At 36.5% G+C, this 11639-nt stretch overlaps 2 protein-coding genes across 2 annotated transcripts; one reads left to right on the top strand and one right to left on the bottom strand.

Moving 5' to 3' along the window:
• The first annotated feature begins 2592 nt into the window (after positions 1–2592).
• Positions 2593–4465, top strand: LOC145133587 (uncharacterized). Its single transcript, XM_079068513.1, has 3 exons — positions 2593–3514; positions 3598–4140; positions 4240–4465. The coding sequence occupies exons 1-3, from the start codon at positions 2699–2701 to the stop codon at positions 4339–4341; spliced, it is 1461 nt and encodes a 486-aa protein (XP_078924639.1). The 5' UTR covers positions 2593–2698; the 3' UTR covers positions 4342–4465.
• A 101-nt stretch (positions 4466–4566) lies between these two features.
• Positions 4567–5908, bottom strand: LOC145134956 (uncharacterized). Its single transcript, XM_079069756.1, has 2 exons — positions 5649–5908; positions 4567–5165 (listed from the first exon to the last, which is right to left on the bottom strand). Exons 1-2 carry the CDS (start codon positions 5866–5868, stop codon positions 4741–4743), a joined length of 645 nt encoding a protein of 214 aa, XP_078925882.1. The 5' UTR covers positions 5869–5908; the 3' UTR covers positions 4567–4740.
• Positions 5909–11639: the final 5731 nt, after the last annotated feature.

Genomic DNA, 11639 nt, shown 5'->3' with positions numbered 1-11639 from the left:
GGGATTAATTGGATTAATTAAAAGTGTAGGGATTGTTTGGTTATTTATTGGAAGTTGAAGAAAGAAGGCCCAAGAACCTCATTGGATGAGGTGGACGAAAATAACTTGGGCAAGCCCAAGAGTTTTCGTCCAAGCCCCTTGAATGAGGGGAATGGGCTGCTTGGTCACCAAACTACCTCAGCTATATAAAGGACCTAGCCCTTCACATTTTCGTGCACTCCTTCCCTCAAGAAGCCTTGGAGGAATTTGGTTATCCCTTCTCCTCTCTCTATATTCATCATCTTGCTAGTGTGGGTGTGATCCCATTAGAGGCACGACAATTGTGGTGCTTGCTTCCAAAAGATCAATAAGAAGGTGTTCATTGTTATTTGCTACAATAACAATCAAGGTATGTAATCCTTAACCCTAATCTGGTATTTTCGAAAATAGCCTAGTGTTCTTAGGGTTTCCTTTTGATGTTCATAGTTATAGATTCAATTGTGAAAACATAGAATTTTATTAGGGTTGCATGCACACTTAAAAGTTTAAGTTTGTTTGTTTTGCATAAAACCCATCAACTTATGATTACACATTCCATGGAGGTTAGCTGGTAGTGGAGCAGTGTGTTGTGACAGATCCAGTAGGCGGTAGCGAACTGTATGATTGATATTGCTTGTATTATGCGCCTACTTGATCCTTTTTTGTTTATATGTCGACATATGGTGGTGGTTGAGGTTGAGATGGTCCTGATATGTGTTGTAGGCCAAGATACCTAGTGCAGGTCGGCTGCAAGTCGTAGGCATGGAGGCTCGGGACAAACGGTTGGGTTGAGGCGGCAAGCCAACAAACCCAGGGTATTCCAGTTCGATGACTGATTGAACCCGTTACATGGTGGCATTCCAGTCTGGTGACTGATTGGGCCAGGGTAATCCAATCCGATGATTATAGACCCGGTATGCATGCTAGTATGTTTGTTGTATGGGGTATTTTGGGGGAAACTCACTAAGCTTTGTTCTTACCAAGTTGTTTATGTTTCAGGTTCTATCGGTGATCGTGGGAAGGCCAAGGCAGGACTGTACACACTCATCAGCATCATTGAGGATTTCACGTTTATTATAATACTCTAATTTTTAATAAATGTAATTGGGAATAAACGGTTTTTCTTAGAATGGATTTCTAATTGGGAAGTTTTACCTTAATAAAAATGAAAATTTTTTGTTGTGAAAATGGGACGTTACAGCAACAATCTTTCTCCTCAAGGCTTGATAGGCTCTTTTGTTATAAATAGAGTTAGATTGCTTAGTGTTTGATCGTTGGGGGTTGACAGTATATGGAGTTGGAATTGGTGTAGAGGAGTGAGAGTGGCATGGAAGAGCGACAATTGCAAAATTTTGAGTTGTTTCTTTAGGAAGTGCTCATCCTAGAAAATCCTGATCATTTCTGGTGGAATCTCGATATTATTGGCAACTTCTCAGTTAACTCTACCATGAGACATATCGATGATGCCTAGTTGGTAAGTGGGAAGAGTGCTACTAGATGGTGTAAGGTGGTCCCTTGTAAAATGAATATCTTCATTTGGCATTTATCTTTGGACTCAATCTCTACACGGTTAAACTTGTCACGTAAACGTGTAGATTTAAACTCCATTTCATGTCTCATACGTCAGGTTGGAGTTAAATATGTAGTCGTCTTATGTTTCAATCTGACATAGGCGGCTCAACCATTTTGGGGGCTCAAAGCGAGCCAAAAATTTGGGGCCCTTTGGCCTTTGCTATACTCGGAAGATGAATATATCGCAAAAATCAAAATCGGTAGAAGAATGCAATGTCATTTTATGTTCATGAGTGCAGCGATCGTTGATTTATTCTTCGGCTTCATTTATTTTGTGGTTACCGGATTGGATTTTTTAATGGACTAAACTTTTGGACTTTGGAGATTATAGGGCCCCTTAAAATTGGGGGCCCTAAGCCCTTGCTTAAAAAATCTCTACATAGAGTCGGTCCTGCAATCTGAAGTGGCTTTAGCAGTTGGCACCTTGATTGGTAAGTAGTGTGAGATAGTTCTTTCGTCGTTTAAGTGCATGTGTCTAATTATAAACTCTTATAATTTTTTTCACTGATTTTCCAAATATATATTTATGTTAGTTTTTAATGATATATCAAAATAATTTTTTATGTCATTTTAAATTTTACATTCTCTATCTAATTTATTAAATTAGCTACGTTTTACAAACGTTATTATTCAGAGTTTAATCGTCAAAACGCATTCTAATTGTGAAGTCCATAGTTCATTTTCTTTTTTATCATAAGTTTGGAAAAGGCTTATTTTCTTCAAGACAACTATTATAAATATTTCAAAAATGTTAACCGCTTCATTGTCGGTAATTCTTCGAAGATCAACACAACTCAAGACCGCCATTATCGCCGCCCCCGGCCTAGTGGCGGCGATGACAGTGTAATGGAGCACGGGTGTGAATAGTAGAGGACGTATTTCATGGTAATATTGTAAGGATATGGTGATAAGCAAAATAGGTGGAGCCTATATTTTTTGATCGGTAATTACAAATTTCTTAACGAATCTCTGATTGTCTCCCTCACAATGTCCGCAAATCACTCACTCGCCCCTGCATACCCCTTTTCTGCAAATATTCTATTACCCTGCAGGTGTCGCAAATTATTACCTCTAGCAATGGGTATGCCGCCCAATCACCACCACGTTAATGGCACCCTCCACCACCCCACACCGCCACCCTTCTAACCTCCCTACCATCCGCACCTCCGTCTCCTGGCTCCTCCTTTCCTTGTTCTTCGTCTACATCCTCTACTATTCCACCGTCCTCTTCGAACCCGCCCCCACCGCCACCAACTCCGGCAACCACTTCTCAACCACCGAAAACCTCAAAAGCAACACCACCACATCTGAATCTGTACTCCGGTTTGACACCGAACTCAAACACATCGCGTTCGGCATCGCCGCATCTTCCCGGTTATGGCGGTCCCGGAAAGAGTACCTCAAGCTATGGTGGCGGCGGGGGGAGACCAGAGGGGTTGTTTGGCTAGACAAACGTGTAAAAACCACAGAAAACGAAAACCTACCGGACATCCACATCTCCGGCGACACCTCAAAGTTTCCGTACACAAACCCAGATGGTTTCAGATCCGCGATACGTATTTCCAGAGTGGTGTCGGAGACGCTCCGGTTGGGTATGGAGAATGTACGGTGGTTTGTGATGGGAGACGACGACACTGTATTCGTCGTTGAAAACTTAGTGAGAATTTTATCTAAATACGACCATAATCAATTTTATTACATCGGAACGACGTCAGAAAGTCATTTCCAAAACATATTGTTTTCATATGGGATGGCGTATGGCGGCGGTGGGTTCGCCATCAGCTACCCATTGGCGGTGGAGTTAGAAAAGATGCAGGACAGGTGTCTACAAAGATACCCTGGGTACTACGGGAGTGACGACAGAATGCACGCGTGTATGGCTGAACTAAATATCCCACTCACAAAAGAACCCGGATTCCACCAGGTTGGTCTTATAAATTCTTAAAACTTAAATCTCTGGAATTACTTATTCCACTCTGGAATTACTGATTCCATTCCAATGTGCAGTATGATGTGCATGGGAATCTGTTAGGTCTATTATCAGCGCACCCAGTAACACCATTAGTCTCACTCCACCACCTCGATTTTGTTGACCCGATATTCCCGGGAATGCCGAGATCCCTAGGAATCAAACATTTACTGGAATCAGCAAAATTCGATTCCGCTAGTGTCATACAGCAATCCATTTGCTATGAGAAGAAAAGGGAATGGTCGATTCTGGTGTCATGGGGTTTTGCAGTTCAAATTGTAAGGGGGATTCTATCACCTAGAGAGCTTGAAACACCTACTCGCACGTTTCTAAATTGGCACAAAAAGCTTGATTATACAGCTTATGCGTTCAATACTAGGCCATTTGCAAGGAACCCATGTCAGAAGCCTTTTGTGTATTACATGAGTTCAACGAGGTATGATAAAGAAAGGGGGAGAATAATTGGGATTTATACTCTTCATAAAGAGCGTTACCCTTTTTGTAAATGGAAAATGGAATCCCCTGAAACGATTGATACTATTGTGGTGTTAAAGAAGGAAGATAGTCTTCGTTGGACAAGGGTACGTCTTTTTCTGTTTTCTCATCCTTTCTCACTATCTTTCATTTCAAATTCATCAAGTAAAATGTAAATGAGTTTTTTTTTTTTATTTATGTTGCAGGCACCAAGAAAGGATTGCTGTAGAGTCTTGCCAGCTAATAAGAAAGGGATTTTATATTTGTGGGTTGGTAATTGTCATGAAAATGAGGTTGTTGAGTTGTAGACTATTTACAAAGGATGCCCTAGTTTTCTAGAAACATATTCATCATCAGACTATGAAAAGAAATATTGATTGATCAATGTAGGAATATTTTAGAAAATTTATCTTTCTCATTTGGTGTGTAAACTTTAGATCAAACTTTTTGTATTATACCTACGATTACAAATGCTGCATCTGCAGTTGATATACTCATATACCCTTGGTCTGTGTTATTCAATGCTAAGGTATTAACCACATGGAGTTATCTTCTATTTCTTCTTCTATGTATACTACTACTTTAGTCTAATTGTAGTAGAAAATGGATAAAAGGAAAAGAGTAGCGGTTGAACGGTTTTCCCATACAAGACTTATGTGAAAAGCTGGAGGAGGATCCTTTACCTTGACCATCATTTTTCCAATAGACTATGGTGCATCTTCATTGCTTATGCCTGGATATGAGATTGCATCATGGGAAACTGTATATGATGCTTCTAGCTCATGTGGATCCGATAACAACTTGTTAGGTTCATGAGAATCAGAGAATGAGGCACTTGGATCATGTGAGACTGACAATGGAGGTTTTAGCTTATGAGACACTGAAAATGAGGCATGTGGCTCATGAGAAGCTGTTAATGGTGCATTGTCATCATGAGAATCCAAGAATGACACATGGGGCTGATGAAGAACAGCTAATGAGGCATATGGTCCATTCGAAAGTGACAAGAAACCATCTGGTGGACTTTCTAATGCCAACACAGTAAGATCAACATCTGTTTCTGCATTCTTTTGCTTCGGCTTCTTGGCTCTTGGGACAAAATGAGTTCTCCCATCTTTGGTTTCCAACTCCACTAACAAAAACAATAATAAACATCAGATGTATAGATATTTGATTTGAACAATTTAGATAAGAAAAACTATAACATGAAATTTTCAGAATAACTTTCATAGCACAAAGCACCATTAGAATTGTTCGAATTGACCACAAATATTATCTACAGTTCTAGATAACAACGAACAGAGGATAACTCACTCCAGTGTTTAGCACCTAGAACTTTCTCATCATTAACATATGGTCATAGTTTCCTAGGGTTTTGAAATCGTTGTATAATCAAATTGATCTCCGCATTTGCCATTATTTAATATTACAACAATCAATTAGTCATTATCAGGACCGAATTTCCTCAACAAATAAACTATAGTGAAATGAAACACAGGCATAGTGATGGATAGATTACATCAACAACGATAATTAAGAGGAAGAAAATTAAGCCGAGATTTAAAATTACGATTGATGTTAAGGTAATAAAAGGATACAGATAAGATAGAGATACCGGAAGTACTGAAGCACCAGAGGATGAAGAAGCACAGCATAACGACAAGAGGAATGAGATGAATCCGTTTGTATTTAACTACTGATCTCGTGCTCCAGCTCTGACTCTCTCTCCGGCCAATGGTGGAAGCAGGATTGTAGATGGGAAGCTCGCCGGTGATGTCCGTCGCAGACATCGACCTCTTCCGCCATGACCGCTTGGGCATCTGAAAACGCTGCATCCAATAAAGAGTAGGGTTTCGATCGAAGGTCTGTGAGTGAGTGAATGAGTGTGTGTTTTGATTTGATTTCAGCAAATCGATGGAGACCAAATAAAAGTTTTGGTTATCGCCTCTAACGTTTTTAGGCGCCAAAAATCATTGCACGTGCTAACCATGAGACAAGTGAGAGCGAACAAGTCGAACCGGGTGAAAAGTGTAAATGGAACCCGGCCGGGCTCCGTTTGTCTTGACTCGAAATTAACTATGACCTACTTTGTTTGATTATTTAACAGGGAAACTAGAGAAAAGTTCTAAATTTTTTGGAAAATTTTTAAATAAATCTTAACTTTTTTTTTTACAAAAAAGTCCTAACATTTTGTCCAAATTAACGAAAAAATCATTTTTTATATTTGAACAGCAAATGACAGATTTTGTGAACTCCTCAAAATAATTTGACTTTTCTATTCAAAAAAAAAATTTAGACTTTTTTAAAACTTTTCCTAAAAGTTTTTGATTTTTCTATAGATTTTAATAGAGTAAATTACACGAATGGTCCCTATGTTTAGGGTAATTTGCGCGTTTGATCCCTAACTTATTTTTTTAACTCGGAAGGTCCTTAATGTTTGTTTTTGTTACGCGCTTGGTCTCTGTCTTACCTAAAAAGACTATTTTTCCATTGATTTTTTAATTTATTTAAATAAACACACCCACATCCTCACCTCCCTCACCTTACCTTACCTACCCCACCATTTTTTCTTATTTAAATAATAGTCTTTTTAGGTAAGACATGGATCAAACGCGTAACAAAAACAAACAGTAGGGACCAAGTGCGTAACAAAAACAAACAGTATGGACCTTTCGAGTTAAAAAAATAAGTTATGGAGCAAAAGCGCAAATTACTCTAAACCATAGGGACCATTCTTGTAATTTACTCATTTTAATAATAACTTTGATAACAAAAGTGTACATATGTTTCTCTTATTAATTTAGATATTTATTATATATTTGCATTAATACTAATTACGTTATGTTTATAAATTTATTGTAGTACATTTATCAAATTAATGTAAAAAATAAAAAAGGCCGTTTTTGTCACATAAAACTATAGCAATAACACAAAATGTAGCAATGGGCACACAAATGAAAAAGGAGGTTGAATATAATTATATCTAAGTTTAAAATAAGACAAAATTATATAAATCTCCCTTGTGATTTTCTAAATCTAAATTTGTAAGTTTTGTTTCTAACCTTATTCTATTACATAGACGGTCTAGGTAGTTTCAAAATATTATATTGGTCTTTGGTCCATATAAAATGACTTTTATACATTTTTTGTTATATTTTATATATTTTTTAAAGCAATTTTAATATAAAAACAAAATGAAAAATATAAAAACATCCCCACACCCACTCTCACATCACCCCAATAAACCCCACACCCTGTCTCCAAGGCTCCAAAACGCAAATCATAAGACACCATCATCAAGTTGGAATCTAAAAATGTCGACTATCTTCCTACTTCAATACTTCCTGTGACAACCACGCATTTTTCCTTCAACGGCCAAACCATCTGTCGCCTTCTCAACTCTTTCCCTTTTTTCCTGTCATCAAACTATCATCTTCCCTTTCTCTTTCACCGATGTCTCATCCCCGCCAATAATACCATTTGCCTCCTCTCCCTTTATTCTCATCACTTCCTATTGTAAACCAATACCATTGTTATTTTAGTGCCCCTTGTTGACTCCACTTTTTATTTTCTTTCGGTTAATTGGATGTGGGGTCCAGATCTGGGTCAAGCAACAACGAGTGTATGTTTTTGTTATCTTTATCGGCTTCCATGGTTTGTGCTCAGTATATGTTCGATGTCCCCACCTAAATTCAAAACTTTACACATAAGAGTTTATGTGTTTGTGAGTCAACGTATCAAATTGATTTTCTGGTTTTTTTATCGACTATATAGTTCCTTACTAAATTATTGGTTGGCAATCATATGTTTTTTTTATTATGTTCAACCACATTGTATTATGTTTTATTCGTGGGTGGGTATATTTAATTTTGAGATTTAGTTTTAGTTTTGGTTTTGAATTTGGAATTTTCTTTGTTGTGGGTCTCGATTTCTATTAAGAAGCTTAGGTTTCATTGTGTCTTCGTTGCAAATTTTGGTTTTGCTGATTTCATTTTAGGGTAGGCTTTTTTATTCTCGATCTTATTCATCGAAGTTAAAAAATGGATGATAAAGTCGTCAGAAAAAAGATAAAGTGGTCGGTCACAAATTGATGATGAAGAAGACAAGAAACAAAATGTGGGTCCTACATTAAACAATGTTACGTATAAAATCATTAAAACAAGAAAATAATAGATATACTTAGCAGACAAAACTTCGTAAATGGTCCCCGTGGTTTCTCAAAATCTGATATATAGTCTCTAATTTTAAAAAACTTCATAGAAACTCCATGTGGTTTCTATTTTCTATCAAGATTTGTCTGTATTCCACCTAAAAAAAACTTGACAAAACTGCAAAAATGGTTCATGTGGTATGCACTTTTTCCAGGTTTTAGTCCAAACTCTAACTTTTTTGGATTGGTGATCCTTTTGACCATGTTTACTTGTGATTTTGGTCATTTCGAAAACTAAAAAGTCTAAAATGCCCTTCTGATACATTTTTTAATGTTTTTTCTATTTAGATTAAAGTTTTATTAATTAAAACAAGATGAGGGCCCACCTCTCTCTCTCTCTCTCTCTCTCTCTCTCTCTCTCTCTCTCTCGGGCAGATCTTATATGGGGCTAGGGGGATGTGCTCCCCCTGATTTTTTTTTGGCAGAAATAGTCCTTATACTTTAGTTTTATACATATTATGCCCAAAAATATAAAATTTTGACTATGGTCCCCCCTGTTCACCAATTTTTATACAAATTATATTTCGCCCTCCCCCCCCCCCCAAATGAAGATTGAAGCTCCGCCCCTGCTCTCTCTCTCTCTCTCTCTCTCTCTCTCTCTCTTCAATCATCATCTTCCTTCATCACATATTTTTATCTTTGCAATACATGCAAATCAAAATCATACATACATCACACATATCCTTATGTGATTCCGATTCCAAGACCTAACTGACCTCGTTTCGAATTCCCCCAAATCCATATAAACCCATCAATTCCGATAACTTCATAAACACACAGACTCACACAAAACTTCTATTTTTTTCCACCCAAAATGTCGACGGAGATGGTGAACACATATCCTGAAGGAATCGACAGTGTTCGTATGACCTGGAACACCTGGCCAAGCACTAAAGTCAAAGCCAACAAGTATGTAACATCCTAAAATTCAAGACTAGGTTCTTAAATTAATAAATTAGATAAATGAAAGATGATTTATGTAGTTAACAATCAAGGATTTAATTGTATCATTAGTTGATATGGAATTTTGAAAGTTATAAGTGAAAATAGTAACATTTTAAAGTTAAAGGAGCAAAAGTGTCAAATTTGCGAAGTTAATTTACCAAATGGTTGACTCAATTAGTGGAAAGGACTACTAAATTCATATAATGGATGAATGAGGACTTGTTATGTCAACCTTTTATACAAATGTGAAAATAATTGAAGTAGTGGTAAATTTGACAAAAGTTGTAAAGTTGAAGGACTAGTTTTGACAAATAGCAAACTTTGTGAGTAATGTTAACATAGTCATTTGACTAATTAGAAAAAATGAATTATTTTGGGGTCAAAGTGTGAAAGATGTAAGTTCCCTTTTAGTTATTGATCAAATGGTGTTAAATATGAGAACAAGGTAGGTTAGGGGTCATTTCTGCCAATTATCGAAAGTAGTCACTAGTTAGATGGGATTCTCTTCATTTGAAGAGAGGAGAAACATGATTGAGAGAAAGGAAGAAGGAAATGGCGATTTCTATGAAACAAATGAAGATTCAGAGTGGTTATTGAGGAATCAAGCTAGTAATTGAAGATATGAAGCAACATCAAGCTTGAGAGGTATAATTTCTCATCTTCTAACTCTATATTTCGAATTCAAGGTTTGGGGAAAACCCCAATGTCGAAATTAGTTTGCTTCATTGATTAGGGTTTTGGTTTCTAACCTCCCTTGAGTTGTTTTGATGATCCTAATCTCAATCCAATCATCCTATTGATGGATTTGAGGATTTGGGTAAAAACCTTCATGAACCCTAGAAATTCAAATTAGGTATTTCGTGTTTATATGTTATATTGGAATGGATTCAATGACCTAGATGTTGTTTGAAGGCAATAAATCCAAGTGGAATGCTCAAACACATCTATGATGGTAGAATCATGTATAAGCTTGGATTGAAATGGATTTGGGGACAATATGATGTAAACAATGGAATCCTTAGTTGTTGTACTTTTGAGGAGTAAAGGAAGTTTATAAGTATGAATGGATACTCTTAGAATGATTGGAATTCAAATCATAAGGTGATTACTTCATTTCCTTGATTGAGATATTGAATTATTGGCCATAAGGGCATTTTGAGAAATCTGGGGATAACTACATGTTAATTGACATCTAAGAGGTAAATGACATTCATGGATATGAATTGACACTTTAGATATGGAATTGGAACATAAACATGAAGTGTCTCTTGATCTATAATTAGTTCTAGTGATTGTTTTAGCCTAAAGGGCATTTTGGGAAACATGGAATGGAATTGAGGATTCCATGGTTAGTTTATGTACTTACAATGAGATTAATGAAGGTTTTATGTGTTTGACAACATTTATTTTAGTGTTCAATAAGGTGGGAACAATCCTTGTGAGCTTTGGAATGTTCAAGTGAAAAATGGACTAGTTTACTCTTCTTTTAAACACTTGAGGATCATCATGATCTTAAGGGTTCCATGAAAACTTAATGGATTAAGTGGAGTGTTTTAAGATGATAAAACACCTCCTAAACATGTGTGAGAACCTATACAAATGGTACAAAGTGATTTGGAAAAGGGTCTTCAAGAACTATGCAAAGTATAGTGTTATTTTGAGAAAAAACGAGTTTTGTGGGTGTGCAGACATGAAAACACAGCCCGTGTAAATGCATGCTTTAATTTACATGGCCCGCGTAATTCCCTGTTAGAGGTTTTCTTGTTTTCTTCATAACTTTTGCATACAGACTCATATTTACGCACGATTTTCGCGTACATTCATATTTTTGCATGATGAATGATTTGAAACAATAAAATTTAGTAATGGAGGCTATGAGGGGTATTTTATCATTTTAATGACTTATGTCCATATATGGTGTAGGTAGTGTTTGAAGAGGATTGATCTAGGGAAAGGAACTAGAAGAGCATTAGCTAACCTACGTGTGATTGAGGTGAGTACGTGTTGGCATTTTCCCCACTTTGGGGTACATGGCAAAATGATTTTTATGATAAAGAAATATTAATTATTTTATATACTAAATGTTTTTGAAATGAAAGTATTAAATGCTTTTGAAAAGAATGTTTTGAAAGAATGCCTTGAAGGAAAGAATGTTTTTGAAAGTAAAGAATGTTTTGGAAGATCGAATGTTTTGAAAAAGTGTTTGACATGTTTTGAAATATAGATGATTTACTTTTGAAATGATTTTCTGATACTAATGTATGAAATGTGTAAAGCATGGAAAGTAATGACAAGAAATGTAAAGTAATGAAAAAGAATGGAAAGTAATGAAAGGAATTGGAAAGTAATGAAATGAAAACTGTCTGGGCCATGATACCTCATAAGAGGCACTAGAGGAATCTATCGGGGTGGCGTCTCCCCTTCGCGAGATAGATGTCCTAATGGAAATGA

The sequence above is a fragment of the Lactuca virosa genome, chromosome 8 (assembly GCF_052849685.1).
Source record: "Lactuca virosa cultivar CGN04683 chromosome 8, Lactuca_virosa_CGN04683_v6, whole genome shotgun sequence".
Lineage (NCBI taxonomy): Eukaryota > Viridiplantae > Streptophyta > Magnoliopsida > Asterales > Asteraceae > Lactuca > Lactuca virosa.
The sequence above is the reverse complement of the archived record's forward strand: the minus strand, read 5'-3'. Positions and strand labels throughout refer to the sequence as shown.

Excerpts from the sequence above, each read along its gene's own strand:
- LOC145133587 (XM_079068513.1), top strand. The coding sequence starts at position 2,699 with ATGGCACCCTCCACCACCCCACACCGCCACCCTTCTAACCTCCCTACC. Across the intron at positions 3,515-3,597 it reads AAGAACCCGGATTCCACCAG|TATGATGTGCATGGGAATCT; the intron begins GTTGGTCTTATA and ends TCCAATGTGCAG. Across the intron at positions 4,141-4,239 it reads ATAGTCTTCGTTGGACAAGG|GCACCAAGAAAGGATTGCTG; the intron begins GTACGTCTTTTT and ends TTTATGTTGCAG.
- LOC145134956 (XM_079069756.1), bottom strand. The coding sequence starts at position 5,868 with ATGCAGCGTTTTCAGATGCCCAAGCGGTCATGGCGGAAGAGGTCGATG. Across the intron at positions 5,166-5,648 it reads CTGGTGCTTCAGTACTTCCG|TGGAGTTGGAAACCAAAGAT; the intron begins GTATCTCTATCT and ends TGTTTTTGTTAG.